The following is a 23,666-nucleotide window of genomic DNA, read 5'->3' on the forward strand; positions in this document are numbered from 1 at the left end:
CCTCATCTCCAAGGCCAGCTCTGCTGGGTCAAGCGTTCTTGGTTGGAAGTTTTCTCTTTTAAACTGGTCATGGAACTCTGCCCCAGCCTTCGGCGTTCGCGCTGATCAATCCATTCACATGGGAACCCCCGTGTATGAGAGCCGTTTTGCTTTGCTGCTTTCGGGAGTCTCTGTTCTGACTTTCACCAGCTTCATCACAGTGTGTCTTGGCGAGGTCTTCACTGGGCTGCATCTGTAGAGTGTCCATGAAACTCATGTACTTGGACCACCGCATCGCACCCCAGATTTGCAGTTTTCAGGCATTATTTTTTTAAATAATTTTTCTGCCCCTTTCTCCCTCTGTGTCTTCCGAGACGCCCATAATTCAAATATCATTTTGCTTGCTGATGTCCCATAATTACCTGGGTTTTCATTTATTCTTTCCCAGGTGATTTCAAAGGAACTCTGAGGTCACACACTCTCTCCTCCGCTTGCTCAGGCCTACTCCGGGCGCTCTCTACTGCATTTTTCATTTCATACATTGTATTCTTTGCCTCCAGACTTTCTATGTGGTTCTTTTTTTATTATTTCTTTCTTTGAACTTATTCTATTCAGGCTTGTTTTCCTGATTTCATTGAGTTGTATACCTGTGTCCTCCTGTAGCTGGCTGAGTTTCCTTAAAACCATTTTTGAACTCTTTGGCAATTCATGTATCTCCATTTCTCTGAGGTAATCTGCTGAAAAATTATTGTGTTCTTTTGGTGGTGTCACGTTTCCTTGAATTTTTGTGTTTCTTGTAGACGTGTGCTGAGGTCTGTGCCTCCGGTAAAACAATCTCCTCTTCCGACTTTCTGGTCTGGTTTGGGCAGGAAACGCCTTTGCAGTGGGGGGGGGGGGGGTGCGGCAGCTACAGCTCTAAGGCAGGTTCGGTGTCAACATCTCCATCAGCTGCGGTCTTCAGCCGCAAAGACGGCAGCGGCCTCACAGCAGTGGGCAGCTACCCCAGGGCCTTGCTCGGCTGTAAACTCCCGAGGGCCAGCTGGTCTGGGACACCGAGCCGAGCGGGCTGGGGGAGAATCGAGGCAGCGTTGCTACAGTGGACGGTAGCGGCGTCCGAGCTCATGTCCTTCTGACTCGCTTGTAACAGCATCTGTCAGACACCACATCCTACAACCCAACCTAGCTGAGCTGCTCAGTCAGCCTCTGCTCTGTGGAAGAGCCTTTCGGATTTTAAATTAACAGACAAAAAGTCCTGAAGCACCACTCTTATACACTTTTGGTGGGAATGTAAATGGGGGGGGCAATATTGCAACACGTATTGAAAAAGCTTACAAGTGAGGATTCTCCAGTAATTTTGCATCTCGGGGAAAAATCCTCAACGCAGATAAAGGCTTGGGAAGTAAAACGTTCACTGCAGCTCTTTATGTAACAAGAAAAAAGGGATAGGATTTAAATGTCCAATAACGGGGCTGAAGAGTAAGCTGGGACCATGAATATTCTGAAATATTGTGCACCCCTTAAGTGAAGTGTGTAAAGAACAGGTGGCAACACGGGCCAGAGCCTAGAACTGAAATGGCGGAAAGAAAGGCAGCAAAACTGCACATATCACATCATGTCAACCGGGGAAAACACGTTTTAAAAAGACTGGAAGGCAATTTACCAACAACACGACGTAGGCCCTCGAGGTGAGGGTGTTTTCCGGTCCTTGCCCCTTTTCCGTTTTCTTTCTTTCTTTCTTTTTTTTTTTTTTTTTCATGTCCAGATCACAAAAGCAGCAAGGTCACAACCACTTACTTTGCTGTCCATTTTCTTCAAGTCCGAGAGGCAGTCAGAGCAGACCTCCTCACATTTCAAGGTCAGAGAAAGGTGGGCCAGTTCAAAAAGCAAAAGAATTCTGGAAATAGAAATGAAATAACATTGGCTCAATGGGGGCTGCAAAGCAACAGCCACCTGTGGGTGAAGTAAGCGTTGGGCCCTCGTTCAGGCAGAGGCAGGGAGCAAGTGGAAGCGAACAGACATCCCGCAGCGAGGGAGCCCAAGCCCTGGCCCTCCTGGCCCTGACACAGGACTTGGGGGGGGGACCTCTGCTGCCTCGGGGCAGGTGCAGGAGTGGCCTGGGGAGGAGGGGGGACAGTAAGAGACAGCTCTTCCTGCCACGTGACAAGAGCAATCGCAGAGGCCACTTAGGGTCTCTGCAGCCATCAACAGGCTGGTGCTAAAATCTGTATAAAGGCAAGGACCCTTGGAGATCCTAAAGCAACTCTGAAAAAGATCAAAGTCGGAGGACGAACCTGCCTGGATTTAAGACAATATAAAACTGCAGGAATCAGGTAGCGGCCCTGAGGGGAGTTACAGGCTGGCTCCCCAGCCTGACATCTCACATTCCGGACAAGGCAATTCTCGGCTGGGGGTGCAGACCTGTCCTGCACACGGTGGGATCGCCTGGGGCAGCCCCAACAGTGGCCATCAGCGGTGTCCCCGAACACACCAATGTCCCCTGGGCACAAGCCGGGCTTCCCTTTCCTAGGCAGGGACCACCCAGGCCGCACTGGGTCAGCCCCCCTCCCCCGCACAAGAAATGCATCCTCTCCAGACGAGTCCCATGGACGTGAACCCTCGCCCTCATCTGGCGCGGAAGCTGGGCCAGTGCCCTTGGCTGACACGATGGCTGGTGGTCGAGAGACCCCTGGGGGAGGAAGAACCCTCAGTTCTGGTGGGTAGTCAGATTTGTAGCTCTGGCCCCTTCCAGCACAGCTTCCGGATTGTGTCGGCAGGTCCTTCCTGCCTGTGTGTCAGCCCAGGACCAACTTCCTGACCGCGTCTTATGGAGCTACAGGCTTCGTTTTTCTGTCTCAAAGACGCTTCTCAGCTGGGGGATGTTATCCACTATCTCCGCCTCCCAACTGCCAACACTCACCTGGGACGCAAGCGCCTGTCTGTGGGTCAAGCCTCCGCCCTCGGCCCCCGCTGCCCCGGCCCCCCCACCTCTGCTGCCCCAGGGTCCTGGAAACTGCGCCTCCAGACCTGCCCGGCCAGTGGCGCAGGCAAGAAGGGAGACCCTGAAAAGGCATAATTCACTCACGTTCAGTCCTTTTTCGGTTTTAAACCAACAGAAATTTTTTTCCACCCAGAAACCCAGACACCTAAGCCGGGGCAGAGAGGGGTCAGCGGGCGCTTCACAGACGGTTGGAGCCCCTGAGGCTCTTGGGGCCAAGGAAGGGCCCGCACCACACACAGCAGCTCTGACAGGCTGAGCGGTGACCCCCTAGCAGAGGCCACGTGTCCTCCAGGCCCAGGGAGCAGCGGGCAGAGCTGACCACAGGCGAAACCACAGGAAATGAAACTGCCCAAATCAGGGGCGGCTGCTGGCGTCCTCGGCAGCCACAAGACAACAGCTGGCAAGAAAGAAGCCGCAGAGACACTGGTGGGGAGAGAAAAGCTCTCCATCAGGGGGCAGAGACTGAGCACGGGGGCCTGCGTCCGTGGCGAGGACGCCCGAGAGGGGGCCGCGCGGCCTGAGCTCCTGGGGGCCCCAGGCCAGCCTCGCTGCAGGGCTGCCGGGCCAGGATCTGGGCGAGTCCCTGTCGGGCCTCAACAGCATCCAGCCCAGGACTGGCAGGGCACCTGTCAGCTCAAATTATTCTCATCCTAAACATGTCTGCACATCAACCCTTGTTTTCGAAGATCTAAAAAGTAAATCACCTGACGTACTTGATACATACTTGGACCCAGGGGCTCGGGTTTTAAAATTCAACGTGGTCACCCATGACTCTCGGCAAAGGGCCCCCACGCTTCCCGCACGAGGCTTGGCAGCGGCTGAGGCAGCCCCGGGCCTCCAGAGACGAGGCCCCGGGAGCCGGTTCCCAGGCCCCATGCTCTCGGCCACCTGCGCCACAACGAGGCTTCCCGTCCATCCCATCCATTCTCGAGACTAGAAGGCGGGAGAATGGGAGAGGCCGCTGCCGGCCGCGCTCTGGGAGGGACGTGGGGGGAGAGGCCCTCTCTTTGCCGGCTGCCTCCGGCCTCGGCTCCTGGGCCTCCAGTCCGGGCTCTTCCCGAACCCGGAGCCGCGCCCCAAGGACGCCAACGCGGAGCCCTGAACAGCCAGCAAAGCGCTCGGGAGAGGAGCCGCGAGACGCTGCGACAACCTGCCAAGGGCTGCTGATCCAAAGACGCATTTGATTTTCTCGAGTCTGATGTGAAGTTTCATATCCCAAGTGCTTCCAAGCAGCTCGAACCTCAGGACAAAAAAGGCCTGGAGAGGAAAAGGCGACCACCACCCGGCCGAAGCTCGCTTGGCTTTATTCCTTCCCACTTCCCTGCAGGTACCGAACGTACACAGGGTTACGTCGGCGCGAGCCCGGGAACCACGGACACTCACTGGTCCTCAGCGGCGGAAGGGACGCGCTGGTGGCTACCGCGGCCTAAGTCTTCGTAGGCCTCCCTCAGAATTCCGGGGATGTCTTCGGGCAAATCGTTTTTATCCAATCTTCTAAAATACAGATTCATCTAATCAAACATCATGTGCCATTAGAGCACACGCACGGACGAATCTAATCAAAAATCGTGTCATGTTTCTTTAAATCATCCTGGAAGGAACTCTACGTCTTTGAACGTGTGACCCCACCGAACAGACGACCCAACGAAACGCCTCTCCCTCCCCGGCTTCCCAGACGACCTGGCGCCGCCGCCTCCAGCCCAGTCCGGGCCCTGCTCCTCCGCCTCTCAACAGAAACACCCAGGAACCCGAGCCCAAGCCCCTGGGCAGCGCGCCCCACCTGCGGAGCCCACACCTGAGGAGAGGCTGGGCTGCCCGTCCGCCAGGTCCGAGCCTGAGCAGCTCCTGCCTGGGTCTGGAAGCCGCCCTCCCCTCCCCGGGCGGGACCTCCTCACTCACTCACACACACACACACACACCCACACACGCTGGGATCTGCACACACACACACACTGGCGTCTCCTCGCACACACGCCGGTCCTCCAGCCCCCCACTGCCCCCGCAGAGCAGCAGGCCTCTCGGGGTTCCACCCACACAGGCCTCTCTCTCTCCAGCCTCATGGTCGAGGTTCAAGCCTCGGCGGCAGGGCCCGAGAAACAAGGACCCGCGGCTGCCCCTCTGCCCGAAGCCCCTTCCCTCGCTGGCCCAGAAGCTGCCCGCCCGCCGCCTGCTGGGGACCCCCGCTCACGCTTGCAGCGAGTTGATGTGGAAGGTGACGGCCAGGCCGGCGGACGTCCGCGTTTCTTCCTTCAACTGCAGCTCGCCCGTTAATCCATGTCGGACCTGTCGCGAGGGGAAGGGAGTCGATAACTGAGATTTACACCCGTCCCTCCGCAGAGGTACCATGCTCAGCTATTATTCTGCAAATGTCCCTCCTTTGAAGCCAAGGGTTGTGATGAGCTGGAACCTTCTCGTTTACTAGGCTCTGTTTGGTGTCTCACACGTCACTTAAGTTGTAAGACTGAGAAGTGATGGGTGCTCTCCGCACACACTGCTGTGGAGATCATTTTACAAGTTTTCTGCTGATGTTTAAAAAATTCAACGCTGTTTAAAAGGAGACATTCAGCGTCTAATGAAGGAAAAAGATTTTGTCTTGTTTTGGTCGCGCGTGTGCACGTGTGTCTTTGTATCTCTCGCTGGACAGTCCCGGCTGTTTTTATACATAGCTTTCTAACCAAGAGCTTTTAAAACGACTTCTGTCCACACTCTTTAACATCCCGGCTCACCATCCGAGCAAACACCTGCTGGTATCTGCGGGGCGCGTGGGCTCGGATGAACGGCGCCGCGGTGGCACAGAACTCCGCGGCCTCCTCCTTTCTTCCCGCTTGCAGATAACACTCCAGAAGCTCCCTGGATGACGCAAAGACAGCACCTGATAAACTCTGCTGACAGCGTTTGCTGCTGCAAATGTCTAATAACCAGGTTCTTATGCTTTGCTATTTTGACGTTGTACAAACTTCAGGAAGATCCCCGGGGTGGGGCGGGCGGGGTCGGCAGAGGCCCGCCACTGCTTTCGAAGGGGACCCGTCCGTGCAGTCACTACTGAGGACATAAACCACTGCCTCGTAAAGAAAGAGCACAGTGCTGTTCAGTTTTTCGCACCCAGGGGAGCGTCCCTACCTGGGGCCACCCGGTTGCGTGCGCCTTTGGGCCAGGCCACGTGTCGCTAAGACACCTACTACCTTCACAGCGTGTTTCCCAACCCGCGAGCAGGACTGTGCAAGGCTCACATCTCCCGGGTTCGGAGGAGAAGCCTTGTCCTGCGGTGACGCCTGTCTGATCAGGACACTGAGACACCACCTGCGGAGCTGCTTAGAAACGTGTGCAAACCAGACACACGAAACTGGATGCTGAGAGTCTAGGAAGCCCTGAGGCCGCGATGTGACACGTCACCGCCAGGTCGTGCCACTGCCAGGACAGCCGCGTCCGCCAGGTGGTCAGGACTCACAGCATTAGCTCTGCCCGCCAGTCCTTGTCTTCCTCCTCGATCTGATTCAGCACGTTCACGATCTGGGAGAGGCTGGGGATCAGGTGGCGACGGTATCCGGGCTTGAGGAAGGGCCTCACCATTTGCCAGTAGAGGACGGATGCGTTGTACACCAAGAAGTGATACCTGCGCGCGAGCACAGGGCGTCTGAGGCGCGCCCTGAGCCAGCCTGGCCTGAGTCCCTGCCTGAGGAAAGCGGACCCGCCCGAACTGCTCCTGCCTGCCTGGCTGCCAGATACAGACGCAGGATGGACACGACACCCTCCTGGGAGGCAGCCACGCGCCCCTGCTCAGCGGGCTGGTGGCTCCAGTTCTGCCCCAGCCCCAGGCTCCTGGGGCCGGTCTCTCACTGAGCCAGTCCACAAAGTGATCAAAGCACCAATGAACAAGGCCTCCGGCGCGAACAGGGGGAGTCAAGTTAGGCTTCCTGGAGGAATCAGCCAGGAGAGCAGTACAGGGAACGGTTTGGGTGGGGTCCCTGGGCCTGCAGATGAAGTGCCACGGGGGCGGGGAGGCGGTGGGGCGGAGGGAGAGCAGCTGGCAGCCTGGTCTTACCTCTGAGCCAGCTCCTCCCTCCCCTCCAGGGAACAGCCCATACTGCCAGGTACCTGGGGTCCTACAGGTGGAGGCCGGCCCTCCAGAGAAGCCCGGACACTGGGGACTGGCCAAAGGAGAGGCTTCTGCTCAGAAAGCAGACAAACTGTCTGCAGATGGCAGAAACCTCTGAATGGAGGAGAGGATGGCACTGAGGGCGGCGTGTGCCCGCAGCCCAGCTGCATGCAGAGACGCGAACACCCGGCCAGAGACGCATCAAACGGCAGACAAGATACACCGTCTACACAGAACCGCTGGCCGAAGGCTGGTTCTGAACCTTCTCCACCACCATCACGCCCACCTCGGTTCTCCTCTTGCAAAGTTGACCGTCTTCATATACTGAGTCACGCAATTTTCAAAGTCCCCCTAGAACCACAGGAAGAGCACACAGTTAAGTCAAATTCCCCGGAACATCCACCACTGGTCCCTGTCACTCCTGTGACCACGAAGAGGCTCTGACGCCCGGCCAGGCCCCCAGCATGTGAACAGAGGGCGAGGGACGCAAAGGAGAAGCTCTCAGGAGCCCCTCTCCCCGGAAGCCCCCCAACCCGGGACCCCGCCAGCACTGCAGGCAAGAGCGGACACTAGGACACAAAGGTCAGAGGTCAGTGCTTAGCGAAACGCTGCAGGTCTGGCCGCACTGAAGACAAATCTGGTCACCAGACGCCCGAGGAAGGCCTTTAGGGTTCTGTCGTCACGCAGGCTGGAGGCGGGATGGCATTTTAACTCCTGTGCTACCGGATGGAATTCTGAGGACCATCGACGCAAACTCAGAGAAAACAGTTTGGACAAACGGCCACAGACTCATTTCCGGGCAGCAACTGAGCGGAGGCTGCCTGATTTTCACCAGGAGATGCCAGGCTGTTCACACACGCGTCATGACTTAAAGGACAGCGAAGGGCATTGGGAGGAACCAGCACACGGGTGGGGTGGGGACGCGCTCACCATGTCCTCTGTGGACTTGGGGGCACAGAGCTGGGCCCTGCACAGGTGCGCTCGGCCCAGAAACTGGGTGACGGGGCCCTTCACCTTGAAGTACATCTGGATGCAGTCCTGGCTCATCCCCGGCCGCCCCATCTGCGCAGAGCACAGCCGCGCTCAGGCTCCGCCCCCGCCTGGAGACACCCCCCCCCCCGGACACACCAACCCCCCCCCCCCCCCCGCCTGGAGACACCCCCCCCCCCGGGGACACACCAACCCCCCCCCCCCCCGCCGAGAGACACCCCCCCCCGGGGACACACCAACCCCCCCCCCCCGCCGAGAGACACCCCCCCCGGGGGGACACACACACACACACACCCCCCCGCCTTTCCGCTTCGGGTACACACCAAGAAACAGGGGTCCCAGGAGGTGCCTGCCAGGGGCCCAGGGACTAATCACCTTCAGGGCCTGTTCCGCACACAAAACAAACAGGTCGGGGCTGAAGCTTTCTGTGGGGTCGAACTCCGACTTGCCCAGGTTGGCGGACTTAATCAGCTGATAAGCCCTCTCCAGGGAGGCAGCATCTATGCGGACGAGAGTGGAGGAAGAGCTGCTCAGCAAGGCACCCAGGGCACCACTGAGCAATGGTGGGCAGGTCAGGAGGGAGCCCGGGCTCCCGTGGCTGTGCCCGGCACCCCCCGGTCCTGGAGGTGGGGGGCGCGGTGGGGGGAGCCAGGGGCAGGATGCTGTGAGCACAGACCCCCCCCCCCATTCTGCGGCACCGCGTCGTCATCAGCCCAGCTTCGGAAGCAGTGGGAGGAGGCTGATCCTTGAGGAATAGCTTAGAACGACAAAGGCCTTCCTTTTAAAAGGCGCCTACGTTTGCCCAGGTCAGACAAATTCTCCTAGTGCTGACGTCAGGAGGTCACTGGATCAGGCAGGGCGGGGTCGACAGGGTGCGGAGGGTCGTGGGGGCCTCCCAAGGGTCACGGGTCTGCCAGCTCTGGGCCTTCTCCAGATCCCCAGGCCTCGCTAAAGGCTAAAGGCTAAGCTGGCGGAGGTCCTAGGGCCTGCGGCCTCCCCAGGGGCGGGTTCCGGGGCGGGAGGGTCCGCGGGGTCTTCCGAGCGGCGGGGGTTGGGTCCCCGGCGTCTCCCCTGGGCGGGTTCCCGGGGTCTCCCCAGGGGCGGGGGGTGGGGGGGGACGGGCGGACCCCCGGCCTCCCCGCCCACCCTGCTGGCTCTCGGCGCGGGCCAGCTCCTGCGTTATGACCAGGTCCATGGCGCCGGCGCCCCAAGTCCCTGCTGCCCGAGGTCGGTTGGTCGTCTCTCCGCGGCCCGGGGTTGCCTAGCGACGCGGGAGGACGCGCGACCGGGTCTGCGGGTCGGGTCTACGGGTCGGCGGCGGGGCCAGACTTGTCCGGAGGCGAACCGCTCCCGCGCCCTCCCCGCTCCCCGCGCCCCCCACCCCGAGAGGCGGGGCCAGGCCGCGCCCTCCCCCCCGCTGGCCTGTCCTCGGGCTCTGCCCCCCCCCCCCGCCCCGCCAGACCGGGCTGCAAACTGCAGCTGCTGTGGGTTCCGCGCCGCGTTCCAGTCCTGGGTCCCTACTGGTCCAGGATGCCCCTGGGTTCGGCCCGAGCTGAGCCCCCTCGCAGCCCCCCAGAAAGCAGCCCCGAATTCCTCCGTCATCCATTCGCGTGGCCTCCCAATGGCTATTTGCCGCCGGCCACTGACCGTGGCTGCGCTGGGCCTGGACAGGCAGCGGGGTGGCGGGACCATACCGTGGGGAGAATGCGTCGCACCAGCCCAGAGCACCCGTGAGCCCGGGGGTGGCCGAGGGACGCCCCTGCCAGGGCCGGGCTCCCCACCTACTGCTGTAGGCGGGGTGCCGGGGTCTGAGCGTGGGTACCAGGTGAAGACTGGCTTGGAGAGGACGAGGGTGACAGGGTCGGCCAGGGCAAGCGAGAAGGGAGGCCACAGACTGGCGTCTCAGTGAGGGCAGGGAGGGAGAGCAGGCCTGGGTGAAGGAGGGGGGCGCTGCAGCACAGGGACCACACAACCAGGGGATGGATGGGTGGATGGGGCCCCACCAGCATGCGGAGCTCTGGGGAAGGATTGAGTGGGCGTGGAGGGGCGGTGTTCCGGAGAGCGCTGGGGCATCCCGTCTGGACCGGTGGGATCCCGAGGCACTCAGCCAACGTTTGTGGGAGGCGTCTGAGGAAGAAGATGGGTTTGGCCGGAGGTGCAGACCTTCCAGCTGGTGCACTGAAGTGACGGTGGGGGAGAGACGCCCACGCGGAGAGCTCAGGGACTTGGAGGCAGCCTTGCAGACCCTGGGCCTCCGGCAGCTGGAAGAGCTGTCAGGGGGACAGAAGGGGGTGCCTGCCGGGCTGGGTCCAGGAGGCAAGGGGTGTTGGAAGTGGGAGAGGGATCAGGCAGGTCCAGTGTGGCCCGGACTGTGACGAGGTGAGCAGAGAGAGAGCTGCTGGGCTTAGCAGCCCTGAGGCATCAGTGACTCAGGAACAGCCTGGTGGGGGTGGAAGCGTCGGGAGGAGAGGAGGTGGGGAGAAAGGCTTGGAGACAGAACTCTAGCAAGAAGTCTGGCTCTTAATGAGAAGGAAAGACACAGGAGGGGGCGATGGTACAGTGCCTTTTGTGTCTGGGGAGGGGTCTTTTTAAAGGTCTAACACAATGAAGCACTTTTCAAGTGAATTGTTTTGTTTTGCTTTGCTTTTTAGGGTCTCTAAAGCTATTGGGCTTTTTTTTTTTATGTTCCTTTTTTTTTTTTTTGGACTACACAACAAATTGGAATATTAGAATATTGCACATTAGGAGTTCCCTGGTGGCCTAACAGTTAAGGACATTGTCACTGCGGTGGCTTGGATTCAGTCTCTGGCCTGGGAACGTCCACATGCCACAGGTGCAGTCAAAAAATAAAAAGAAGATTGCATATTGGAATACTGCACTGATTCTACAATACCTGAAGTACGTCATATTAAATTTTTGTATGTATTTTATACGTAATACATAAAATATTTATTTTTTTGATTTTTTTATTATTCAATGAATTTATCACATCTGTAGTTGTATAATGATCATCAAAATCCAATTTCACAGGATTTTTATTTGTAAACAAAATGATTCTGCATGTAAAAAAATCCTGTGGCATCTACAAAACTATTGCAACTTCTAGAAAGTGGATTTGCAGGGAGCAGTATCCAGTGTCCTACCTGGAGAACCATCAGCTGATCCATACACACTGGCAACCACAGCAAAGGGCAGAAACATACCATTTAAAGCAGCATCAGGAGTTCCCGCCGTGGCGCCAAGGAAACGAATCCAACTAGGAACCATGAGGTTGAGGGTTCGATCCCTGGCCTCGCTCAGTGGGTTAAGGAACCGGCGTTGCCATGAGCTGTGGTGTAGGTCGCAGAGGAGGCTCAGATCCCATGTGTCTGTGGCTGTGGTGCAGGCCGGCAGCTGCAGCTCTGATTCAACGCTTAGCCTGGGAACCTCCATATGCCGTGGGTGCAGCCCTAAAAAGATGAAAGACAAAAAATAAATAAATAAAACAGCATCAAAACCCAGCTACTCAGAGAAAAGGGAACTCTCCTACACTGTTGGTGGGAATGTAAATTTGTACAACCGCTATGGGGAACAGTATAGAGGTTGCTTTCAAAACTAAACCCAGAGCAACCATCTGATCAGCCGTCCCACTCCTGGAAATGCATCTGCAGAAACCATAATTCAAAAAGATACATGCTCCCCAATGTTCACTGCAGCGCTATTTGCAACTGTCAAGACCTGGAAACAAGCCAAGTGTCCACCCACAGAGGAACGGATAAAGAAGATGTGGCACACGCATACAGTGGAATATTTCTCAGCCGTAAGGAGGAATGAAATAATGCCATTTGCAGAAACATGGGTGGACCTAGAGACTCTCATGCTAAGTGAAGTGAGTCAGAGAAAGACAAACATCATGTGACACCACTTACATGCGGAATCTTTTAAAAGGGATCTAAACGAACTTATTTGTAAAACAGAAACAAACTCACGGACTTGGAAAATAAACTTAGAGTTACCGAAGGGGACAGATTAGAGGAGCGATGGACTGGGGGGTCGGGGTCGGCGCACGCACACCATTGTCCATGGAATGGAACGTGCGCCAGCTGCGTGGCGCAGGGAACTCCACCCAGGATTCTGTGAGACCCTATATGGGAAAAGAATCTGAAAAAGAATGGATGTGTTTATGTGTGCAACCGAATCCCTTTGTGGTACAGCAGAAATTATGACACCATTGAAACTCTACTTCAATAAAACTTTGAAAAATGAAAAGACCAAACCGCTTTGGGAGAAATCTAACAGAAGCTGGGTTGGTCCTGCTACATGGGAAGCTACAAGCCTTGCCGCGGGAACCCCAGAGGACCCGTGAGTGCAGAGGCTTGCGGAGCTGGCGAGCGGGCGCTTGCGGGGTCCTTCTCCCCACGCTGATCTGTCTGCTCAGGGTGACCCCAGCAGCACCTCTCCGGAAGTGGTGGCTGATGCTCACATTTCTGTGGAAGCGCAAAGGGCCAGGAGAGTCTTGAGGAAGAAGAGCAAAGGTGGAGGACTGACTCCTGTGTTTCAAGACTCACTGCGAAGCTGTGGTGTTTCTGACAGTGTGGTATTGGTGGCAGGTGCACAGACCGACAGGACAGAGTTCAGAGCCGCATCCACATGGATTCAGTCCACTGATTTTGACACCTCTGCCATTTCAAGGGGGAAAGAGACAGTCTTTCCATCAAGTGATGCCAGGGCAGTGGGGTAATGAATGAACCCAACACACCAGGTACCGAATTAACTTGAGGTGATCATAGACTTTAAAGGTAACATTTAACGGCTCTTGCGTAAAACAAAATGCGTCGCTGCCTTGGAGCAGGCAAGTTTCTTAGGTAAGGACTGAAAAATGGCACAGAGGGAAAGGAGATAAAAGCCATTCTCCTCAAGAGTGACGCCTCTGCTCTTTGAAAGACACTGTTAAAAAAACGGGAAGGCGAACTTCAGATGGGTGGGAAACAGTCACGGGAACATACCTAACAAAGGACACGCATCCAGATTGCAGAGGAGCCCACAGTCAGCAAGGAAAGGACCACACAAGCCCTAACAACGGGCAGAGACTTGAATAGACCCTCAACAATGCAAGACCTAAATACCCAACGAGCGCATAAAAAGGCGCCCAGCGTCGCTGGTGATCAGGGAAATACAAATTTTCAAAGTGAGATGCCACCGTGGGCCCCCGGGCGCAGCTGAGATGGAAACGGCCGCCAGTGGTGTGTGCCGGCGGGTCCTTCTGCGCGGCTGGTGGGCGTGTGAACTGGGTGTTTCCATTGAAGGTGAACATCCACCTGCCCTCGGACCCAGAAACCCTCCTCCAGGGGGAGGAACGGGGTGTCACAGGGAGGCTCGCACGAGGAAGTTCACGGCAGCCTCACTACCAACATCCCAAAGAGGAAACCACCCAGACACCCGGCAGGAAACAGCGCTGCAGACCACACACGCCTTAGCCAGAAGACCGAGCCAGCCAGTGATCCCATTTCCATGTGATTCTAGGACAGGCCAAGGGACCCCAGGGTGACAGAGATCCAGGCAGGGGCCTGACTGGGGAAGGGGCGGCGGACGCTGTCCGCGTGTTGGCTGCAGAGCTGGGCACGTGGTTGTTTATATGGTTCAGCACCCGCTGAACTTGAACTCGAAGGTGGGAGCATCTTTTACTGCAGTGGCAGCTGAGCCGGGCTGAACCCTAAGCTGGGGCCAGGGGACATGAGTGCCCACTCAGAGCCTGGGTGCCCTGGCCAGTAGCGCAGATGAGGGCCGGGGATTGGCCTGCAGGGACTGTGCCCAGGGTGTCGAGAGAGACCTGGTGGTCTCAGAGGCGGGGGCGGGGAGGGGGGTGGGGAGGGCTGACTTGAGGCTCCTGTGGATGCAAGGCAGAGCTGAGGCCCTGGAGTTGGGGCTCAACCCCTGAGTGGCACCCTCATCCCGAGAGGCCCCCACAGGGCACAGCTGCTCGTGTCCAGGGTGTGAGAAGGTGCCCTTGGGGGCCCTGTGGGGGGGAGGCTGAAGGAGCAGGTGAGGTTGGGGGTGGGGACTGGGCAGAAGGCCCGCACGCTGGACACGAGGTCACCGGGAGAGAGAGCGGTGGGCAGGCCGAGAGCAGGGGTCTTGGTGCCCAGGCCGGGCTGTTCCCCAGGGCCCCAAAGGCAGGCGGCTGGGAGTTGACTCTGGGCTCGGGGGAGGGGCCGGACTGAGAAGAGGAAAGTGCTGTGGACGGTCAGCCCGCCAGTGGGCTTTGTGCTCATGCGCCTCCTCCTTCCTCAGCAATAGACCCCTGATGTTTGGCAGACACAGGACACCCCTACTTCCCACCTCCCTCGAAACCAGTGTGCATTACAGTTTGGTCCTGTAGTGCAGCCTTAGGGGCGTAGCCTCAGAGGGAGAGCAAGCCCTTCTTTGGTCCTTCCTTTCGTCTGCTGGTGGAAAAGTGGCTACAAAGACTGGAGCTTGAGCAGCCATTTTGTGCCATGAGGAGGAAACTTCTGTCCTGGGATGAAGGACCCGGGGTCCCCTTCTGTGGGCAGCTGCTCAGTCCTGGGTGGCCTCTGAGAGAGAAGTAGGCATCTCTCTTTGGAACCCTCAGCTGCTTTGTGTTCCCTGGGGCACCCTCGGTCCGTGTCCTCGCGGGGGCACTAGCTGTGTCTGTCCACGAAGGTTAGGATGCAGGCGCAGACCACAGGGCAGTGGGAGGGAGGGACAGATGTCTGACCCATTTTCTGACAAGGGTGCAAGTTTTCTTCGATAGCATTTCACCCCGGCCGTTGATGAGCTGTAGACACCCACACGCATACACATCTGACAAGGAAGTTGGGCCGGGATGTCGTTTTGAAACCTGATCCTCGCTCTTCCTCGGGCTCCAGTGCCGTGCACCACGTGAAGGTGTGGGTCCAAGGCCCTGCCATTAGCAGCTGGTAGCCTCACACAAGGGTCTCGGACGTGCCTTTGTTTATCCAGCCAGACCTCCGGCCCCGTGCATGCAGCGGTGATGACATGTTTATTCCCACCAAGGACGTGGCTCGCAAACCGTGTGGTAAGAGGCTTGTGGAGCCCCGGAGCATTAAGTACTAAAACGCATGTTTCGGGTTCTACAGCAGCCTTCAATATCAAGAGTGGGAAACAGAGGTATTTTTCCCTGGGTGGAATTTCATTTCGCAAAGACAGTTCAGGTCAGACCCAGCCGGCTCTTTGCTGTTTTTCCCTGAGAATCAAGTTGGAAGTTGTGGGGTGCCACTGGTTCCCCCTGAAATTCTCCTCCCCCTCCAAACGCCCTGCACCCCAGGGGTGCCTGGAGGGAAGGCCCAGCGTCAGCCCGGCCAGGGGCCGCTGACCCCAGGAAGCATCCTGTCAAAGTTTTCCCTGCCGGCGCCTCGCCCACCCCCGTGACTTCCAGAAGCTCCAATGCCCACCAGAGCAGGGCGTCCCTAGTGCGTGTCCCTGGCCCGCAGAGCAGCTGGTCTTGCTTTGCTCTTCTCCTGTGCTCCTGACCTTGATTCCCGGCCTGAGGACACGGCCGTCCTTAAGGGTTTGCTGGAGCTCGCGAAACTGGATGTTTTCTTTTCTTGTTTGGAAGGCGGCGTGTGTGTGCATTTGTGTGGGTACGTATGTGTGCGTAAATGTTCCCGTGTGTCTGAGTGTGTGAGTGTGTATGATGTATGTGTGTGTTCGTGTGTGTGTGCACACGTGTATGACTGTGTGTCTGGGGGGGTGTGCCCGTGTATGATGTGTTGGGGGGGTGTCCGGGGGGGTGTGCACACAGTTGTGCCTCTCGTGACAACACTCTCGTCTGTGGCCACTGGCTCCTCCTGACTCAATATGGTCGTTTATATTCTCATAGAAAAGCGTTCGTGTCTCTGCAGTGGCGACATGCAAGAAATTGAACCGAGTAGTTTTGTGGTGGTTTTCCATGTCCTCGGCATCTGGAGCTGTTTTCTCCTTAGCTGTTTTCCTTCTTTCTCTCTTCTTCCCCTTGATTACATTAGCCAACTTGATTTTTCGATCTTGTTGCCTCCTTTGTTTAAGAGCTGGTTTTGGATGATTTATAGACCGTATCGTTTCCTATCTTTTGAACCCTCCGTCTCTTCTTCAGTTCTCATGCCATCCTTCTGTCTGCTTAGCTTAGCTGCGTTTGTAGTCCTTGCATTGGATGCTTAATTGTTTTTTTCGCCTCTGCTCGTTAATGGGAGTGAGACTGACTTTTCATCGGAGCGCTGTTAGCGGTACCCCGCCGTGTCTGACATGCAGCTAAAAGCCGAAGTCTCTAACTGTTGAACCGTAGTTTTGATACAAATAGCTGGGGGTGTGGTCAAGGGCCCTTTGACCCGCAGGCAAGGACATGGCCAGGTGGGAGGAGCCGGGGTCCCGTCAGGGCACGAGTGCGTGAGATTTCTGCGTTGGCATGCACACCTGGTACGCGTCTCCTGGAACGGTGAAAGCACAGCCCTGGGGTCACTGCTCTGCCCACACCTTCCACGTGGTGACCTCTAACCTCCCAGCTGCCGGAACCCCCAGGGCCCCAAGAGTGAAAGCCGGGGCCCTCACGCGGCCTTCTTTCCGAATCTGGGTGGGCGCCGTCTTGAGCGGCTCTCCCCAGAGTTGGTGGGGCCTTCCTCTTTCCTCTTTGGCTCAGTGGTTTCCTAGGCCAGTTAGAAAGTCTTGTTTCCTCGTGGGTGGTGCTCACACCTGCTCAGGGACTGGCTGAGGTCCTTCGGGCCCCGTGACTGTCCCACAGGCTCCTGCGAACGTCTGATTATATTGGTTAAAACCTCTTGCTGATGGCACCGTCCAGGTCTCTGTCCTCGCCTTCGAAGACAAGGCCACGAGAGACGCCTGCCCCTCGCCTGCAACCCTCAGCGCTTCTGCTGCTCTGGGCCCGCGCCGCGTGGCCCGGAGGTGCTGGCGGCCGCCCCAGCCGTGCCGAGGGTTGCCCCCTCTGCCATTCTGTGCCTTTCTTGTGCCTGGCGTGCAGCTCGGGCCCTGTTCCGCTCGCCTCTCCCTCGTGGTTTTGAGGGTCCCGGGCCGTAACCACCTGCAGGTCCTCAGTGTCCCACATGCACCCTGTAACCACCCTCCCACCGGGACGGGGGCTTCCTGTCACCCACGGAGGCCCCGTGTCCCCCGCCCCGGGGACCCCATCCTCCCGCAGAGATGCTGGGCTCCGACCCCCCCGTTTGCGGATCTAGAACTTTCCGAAAATGAAATCTTGCCCGTCCGGCTCTTTTCTCACCCGGGAAAAGTTTCCACATGGCTGGTGCACGTTGCCCTTCGTGGGCTGCGTGGTGCTGAGCCGCAGGCGGCCCGCCCCTGCTGAGGGTCCTGCACGGTGGGGCGGTGGCGCTGGGTCACCGCGAGCTCCAGGCCCGAGTGTCCCTGGACGTTTGCTTCCACAGGAAGCGAGAGGCCGGTCCTGGAGCCGTGCGCTCCCTTCCCCGAAACTGCGGACTTTCTCAGAAGGTGCAGCGGCTCACGTCCCGCCAGCCAGGCAGGAGCGTCCGGGTGCCCGGGGATGCCCGTCGTCCTCCCACCCACCTCGGGGTGCCCGCAGCCGCCCGGCGCACCACCCTCCCTTAATGGCTGGGGTCGGGCTGCTTCTCGTGCTGCTTCTGGGTCCTTCGCGTGTCTGGTTTTGCGGAGGGTCTGTTCCGCCGACGCAGTCGCCCCGGCCTTCATTGGGCCCGTGCAGGGCACCCAGGCTTTCGGAGCCCGAGCACAGGGCGCTGCCGCGGCCGGAGGGGCTCGGGCTTCCGAGTCTGTGATGGTCTCCCCTTGTAGAATCGTGTACACTGACTTTTTCTGTGATTTTTTTTTTCTTGATTCAATTATCAGTTGGTTTATCAATTTCATTGTTATTATTTTCTTTTTTTTTTAAAAAAAAAGAACTCTGGTAAGGTAGTGAACCCGCAGGCCTGCGAGGCCTGCAGAGCCCAAGGCACAGAGACTTCTGTCAGAGGGAGGGGCTGGTGCCCTGGGGGCGGCCGACAAGCCCACGCTTGGAGGGGACGCTGCAAGGCACCCACACGTGTCTCTGGCCGATGGTGCTCACACCACTGGCCCTGTGTGGCCACTTGTGTCCCCGTGGGTGGCGGCTCCAGGCGGGGTGGCGGGAGGTGGGGAGAGGCCAGCCCCTGGCCTCCCCTCCTCACCGGCCAGTGGAGCCCAGCACCTCCTTCCTCTGCCCCCACAGGTGGACATCACGCAGAGGCTGGTCCCCAGGTGCCCTGCAGCGGGGTCCTGCTGGGGTGGCACAGACCCAAAGCTGGGCTGGGGAGTGGGAGGCTTCCTCGGGGAAGGGGCTGGGTGCCCTCGGAGGCTGGGCCCTTGAGACCTTGACCTGCCCGCGGGGAAGAGGAAGAGTGGGTGGCTGACCGCGTCCTGGTGGGTCGGGTGGCGGGCAGCTCTCTGGGCTGGCGGCACAGGTTGTGGCTCAGTCTCTTTGTTGGGTATGACATGGCCGGGGTCATCTGTCCCTCTGGCCTCTCAGCGTGTCTGAAGGTATAGACAGAGGTGTCCTCCCTTGGACACGCGGCGCCCAGGAGCTCCGTGAACCTGGCTGCCAGGCCCGTTCTGGTCCTAACTCCTGGCCTTCGGGGCTCAGTGCCTCAGGGAATGGGTGGCATCTGCAGGGCACCCACCTCCTCTGCTTCTGGCTGAGCCCCAGGGGGGGGCGTGGGGGTGTCTTCTCAGGACCAGGCGGAGCTGGGCCAGAAGGAGACACGGAGTGCCTCCCTGGGGACACCTCTCCGCACCCGTCCCCTCCAGCGGCCCTGCCCCAGGACGCACAGTACAGGAAAGGAACCGGAACGGCCGCCCGTGCTGCTGACCCAGCCCTGCGTCCATCTTTGAGGACGGAAGTGCTACGGCCAAGGTGCTGGCATCTGCTCCCTGGGGGGAAGTGGACGGGGCCCAGGCTCAGAGAACTGAGGGATTGGAGCCTCTCCTGGACATCAGCCTTGTCCCCACGCCTTCAGGGTCACTGGAGGAGAGGGCCAGGCAGACAGGGACCAGCCCCTCGGCTCCCCTGGGCCGAGGTCCTGGCCTCAGCATCTCAGCTCCAGGGCAGCACATCTGTGTACCTGTCGGACACGTTCGAATGAGTCACATGCAGGTTACAGGTGGCCCAGCTCCCAGGTGAGGGGCCCACAGCCCCCCAGACACACGGGACCAGACGGGGGCCATCAGCCTTGAGGAGGAGGAGCTCAAAACCCAGGCTGTACTGAGGGCTCCCACAAAACTAGGTCTGCGCGGCCACAGCTGCAGGCCACGGGCTGGGGGTGCAGTGGGCCAGGGTGACCCCCTGAAGCAGGGACGTCCCCTCCTCCAGCCCGTCCCTTCCTGGCCAGCTGCCTGCAGTCCGGGACCAGGGACCCCTGCCTTCATCTTCTCCCGAGAACAAACCACAAGGCCGACCAGAGTGTGGAGCCCCGACTGCCTCCTGCAAAGGCCTCGGTACTCACTGGCCTGGCTGCGCCCCTGCCAGAGCTCGCAGCCCCCACCCCTGCTCTGTCCTCGTGCTGGTCTGCTCCCCACCCCCCACGTCACCTGCGCAGGCTGAAGGAGGGAGGGGGCCCGTCTCCAGGTCCCTGTTATCATCCAGTTAAACTTGAATTTCAGATAAAAAATTAACTTTTAGTATAAATATACCCCATAAAGTACTTCCCTGACCAAGTGCTGTATGACTCATGTAGATACTAAAAATCCAATATTTGTTGTCTACCTAAAATTCAAAATTAATGAGGAATCTTATAGTTTATCTGGCAACCCTACCCAGAAGCTTCGACCCGAGACTTTTATATTCAGCCAAACTACCTTCTAACACGCCTGCAAGAACTCGGGCACCATGGTCCCTGGGGCCCTTCCCGAAGACTCGAAGGGGGTTTCACACCCAGAGCGCGGGGACCGGCCTCCCCCAGGGCGCCCCTGGGCCCTAGGGCTGCAGGACACAGGGAAGCCTTCACGAGATAATAGAGAAATCATTGCAGTAACGATAGTTGTGAAGGGACGGAGGAAAGAAGATAGAATGCAGGTTTTAAAAACTTATTTAAAATTGATGTATCAGGTGGTAAAAACAGAAGACGACAGCGCACATGGACAGAACAGACCCCGCGACTGAAAGACCTTGCTCGGGGAAACCCGGCTGAGGGCAGGGCGGCCCGGAGCCAGGAAGTGGGGTTCATCCCGCAGCAACTGCGGCCACACAGAAACCGCAGGAAACCACGAGGGACACACTCGCAAACCAGGGAAGCCGCGGGTCGTTGGAAAGAGAAAGGGAAACAGGAGTTCCCGTCGTGGCTCAGCAGAAACGAATCTGACTAGCGTCCAAGAGGACGCAGGTTCCGTCCCGGGCCTTGCTCGGTGGGCTGAGGATCCAGCGTCCTCTCGAGCTGTGGTGTGGGTCGCAGATGTGGCTTGAATCCCACGTGGCTGTGGCTGTGGCTGTGGTGTAGACCCGTGAAGACAGCTCGGGTTCGACTCCATATGCCGCAGGTGTGGCCCTAAAAAGACAAAAGAAAGAAAAGGAAAACAATAAGGGCAGAAAACGTCACATAGACATTTTAAAGTATGAATAAATATAAAATCTAAATAAATTAAAACAGGGGTAAGTATAAATGCGTAACGAGACCAATTGACTATCAAAGCCCAAACACTCCTGCTGAGCGAGAAAGCCTCCCCTTGGAGCGCAAAGCCAACCTCATCACTTGCTGTTGAGACAAGTGACACCCGGACAAGGGACCAGGAGCCCTGAGCACAAAGGAGGCCAGGGCCTGAGGATGCAGGAGGCGGAGATAGCGGCGGACGCGCCGCGGGGCAGCCCCTGGGGTCAGACAAGGCCAAGGGCGGCTCTAAAGCGCCGTCAGAGAGGAGCAGAAACACGGTGATACGGAAGATGCTTCCGCCTCAGTGAATGACGGACCGAGCAGGCGGATGCGAGACGCTGTATGTGACCAGGAGTCCTCCCGCCCAGAGAGATACGCGTGTGTGTGTGTGTATCTCCTGCTGAAAGGTGCCCAGGGAACATTCCGTCATGGCTCAGGAATTGGGTCACCCCAAATCCCTCCATACAGTTCCCAGGGTACAACGAGTACAGACAACAGTCGGTCTGATATTAAGACAAAATTAAAGCACAACCAGAGTTCAGCTGGACTAACTAAATAAATACGGTTGTGTCTTAATCGACTCTCAGATTCAAGAAGAAATCAAAACTGAAATTTATTAGCGAGAGTATCACAAATCACCCAGAGGCGAGGTCATGCATGTCGAGGCCCAGGCAGTGTTTGGAGGAAGTATAAATACTTGTGGTTGGAGCCCAAGTATGGTATTAACCATCCAACTCTAGTTTTAGAAAAGAATGACATTAACCTGAGAAAAGCCCAAGGAAGGAGTTAAAAAGATGAGAGAAATAATTATAGAAAGCAGAAGAACCAAAGCACGAATAAATAAATCCAACACCCGGTTAGCCTGTCACTAATTAAGAGAACTTGAGGGAGTTTCTGTCATGGCTCAACGGTAATGAAACCAACTAGTATCCATGAGGATGCAAGTTCGATCCCTGGCCTCGCTCAGTGGGTTAAGGATCCGGCATTGCCATGAGCTGTGGTGTAGGCCGGCAGCTCCAACTCGACCCCTAGCCTGGGAAATGCCATATGCCACAGCGTCGGCCCTAAAGGAAAAAAATAAACAAATGCCATGGCGGGGTCTGGGAAGAGGCGGCCTGGCCCCTGCTGGCCCCGTCATCTCCATCTAAGGGCCTCCCATTATGTGCTGAAATATTCATGGAAGTATGAAAAATTAAGCTCTAGTAGTTTGCCTTGTGCTTCATCATTTATTAAGCGAATCCGTCGCCTCTTGGCGAGGAGCTTCCCGTCTTTTCCTTGAAAAAAAGTGGGGAGAGCAGCAGCCTCTACGTGGAGATTGAAATTAAAATTTAAATAACCTCCCTCCCAAAGTGGAAACCGAATGAGGTGTTTATAAATGCAGACTGATCGAAAATGAAATATGTAAGAGCTTTTTGTTGCCCGTTTTGTGTACGTTGCTGGAATAACTCTGCTGAGGGACTCTGGGCTCCGCTGCTTCCGAGGCTTTACCCCGCCTCACTGGGGGACCCCGTCCTTCTCCGCCTCTGTCCACCAGCCTGTGCCCCATCTGCTGTCTGTCAGTGGGGTGTCCCGAGTCCTGCGGGAGGCTGGGTGTCACTTTCAGGGGACAAAGTCGCCCCGAGGCCTTGCCCCGCCCCGCGTGCCTGCTCCAAGCACCCCCAGGCCCCACGTCAGGAGAAGGACGAGGGCGCGTGGGGAGCAGGGGTCCACGGCCTTTGTCTCCTGGCGCTGCTGCAAAAACCAGCACAAACCGAGTGTCTCAAACACACGAAACGCCCTGGGGGCAGAAGAGCAGAGGACGGCTGGTTCCCTCGGAAGCTCTGGGGCCCCTTCCTGCCCTCCCAGTGCCTGGTGGCCAGGCGTCCTGGCGCGTGACCTCGTCACTCCAGTCTCTGTCCGTCACCAGCTGACACCGGCTCCCCCGTCACCATGGCGAGTCTTTCCTTCCTCCCGAGGACACCAGCGGCTGGATTTGGGGTCCACCCTGAGCCCAGGACAGTCTCGTCTTGAGCCCCTGAATCCTATCCGCAAAGACCCCACTTCCAGGCAAAGTCACAGTCATGGGGACCAGGGCCCAGGACGCAGGCACATCTTTTTGGGGACAACATCGCACCTACGACGTGGTGACCCCACGCCCGGAGGAGGGAGGGCTTTAGAGATGCTGAGGCCTTAATCCAGGTTTATTTCAAGGTTTTTGTGAAAGTGACCCCGGGGTTGGGGTGGTGGTTCCCAGCACCTCCAGGCAGCCCGGCGGCACCAGCTGCGTGTCCTGCAGTCCAGCTCAGTTCTTTTTTTTTTTTTTTTTTTTTGTCTTTTTGCCTTTTCTAGGGCCATTCCCGCGGCATATGGAGTTTCCCAGGCAAGGGGTCTAATCGGAGCTGTAGCCACCGGCCTATGCCAGAGCCACAGCAACGCAGGATCCAAGCTGCCTCTGCGACCTACACCACAGCTCACGGCAACACCGGATCCTTAACCCACTGAGCGAGGCCAGGGATCGAACCCACAACCTCATGGTTCCTAGTCGGATTCGTTAACCACTGAGCCACGACGGGAACTCCTCCAGCTCAGTTCTGACTCCACCTCCCCAGGTTCAGGGCTCAGTCCCACAGGACTGCCCCCCACGCCACCCCCACCCCGGATGCCAGCCCCAAGTCCACACTGTCACCTGGGCTCCTGACTGACTGGCTATAGATTGGGGGTTCCCAGGACCCCTTCGTGGGCTCGATGAATTTTCTAGAGCAGTCCTGAGAAACACTCGCTCAGCAGATCACGGGTTTATCCTAAAAGGACGAGGGGCTTCCGTGTCTCTAGGCGCCTCTCCCCGCGTCACCTGTTCACCAGCCCGGTGGCTCTCCAGGCCCCGTCCTGGGGTCTTATGGACGCTTCATCGCACAGGCTGTTTGATTAAATCACTGGCCGCTGGCGACTGACCCAACCCCAGCCCCGGCCCCCCGCGGGCGGTCTGGGGTGCGGCCGCAGGTCCGACCCTCTGCTCCTGGCCGCTTCC

General features: G+C 57.8%; 1 protein-coding gene and 1 long non-coding RNA gene across 51 annotated transcripts in view; one reads left to right on the plus strand and one right to left on the minus strand.

Moving 5' to 3' along the window:
* Positions 1-9,326, minus strand: part of CFAP46 (cilia and flagella associated protein 46) — an 86,713-nt gene extending 77,387 nt beyond the window's left edge. For 34 of the 50 annotated variants that reach the window (XR_014828266.1, XR_014828267.1, XR_014828258.1 and 31 more), the window contains exons 1-9: positions 9,210-9,326; positions 8,439-8,563; positions 8,004-8,135; positions 7,360-7,424; positions 6,426-6,590; positions 5,704-5,827; positions 5,166-5,260; positions 4,361-4,471; positions 1,774-1,873 (exon numbers count right to left, since the gene is read on the minus strand). Coding sequence is in view for 36 of the 50 variants with exons in the window: in XM_084997535.1 (XP_084853661.1) it covers positions 1,774-1,873; positions 4,361-4,471; positions 5,166-5,260; positions 5,704-5,827; positions 6,426-6,590; positions 7,360-7,424; positions 8,004-8,135; positions 8,439-8,563; positions 9,210-9,258 (966 nt within the window). In the remaining 14 variants the exon portion in view is untranslated. Of the gene's footprint in view, positions 1-1,773; positions 1,874-4,317; positions 4,472-5,165; positions 5,261-5,703; positions 5,828-6,425; positions 6,591-7,359; positions 7,425-8,003; positions 8,136-8,438; positions 8,564-9,209 lie in introns of all 50 variants that reach the window. The other 16 variants (XM_084997547.1, XM_084997546.1, XM_084997536.1 and 13 more) reach the window with 4 other exon arrangements.
* Positions 8,771-17,903, plus strand: LOC146397158 (uncharacterized). The gene is made up of 2 exons (XR_014828270.1): positions 8,771-8,869; positions 10,715-17,903. It is a non-coding gene; the product is annotated as an uncharacterized LOC146397158 (long non-coding RNA).
* Positions 17,904-23,666: the final 5,763 nt, after the last annotated feature.

This window comes from Sus scrofa, chromosome 14, assembly GCF_054392235.1.
Source record: "Sus scrofa isolate SSC_HxYL_T2T_F1_AM1 chromosome 14, Sscrofa_HxYL_maternal_Yorkshire_Landrace_v2.0, whole genome shotgun sequence".
In the NCBI taxonomy this organism is placed as follows: Eukaryota; Metazoa; Chordata; class Mammalia; order Artiodactyla; family Suidae; genus Sus; species Sus scrofa.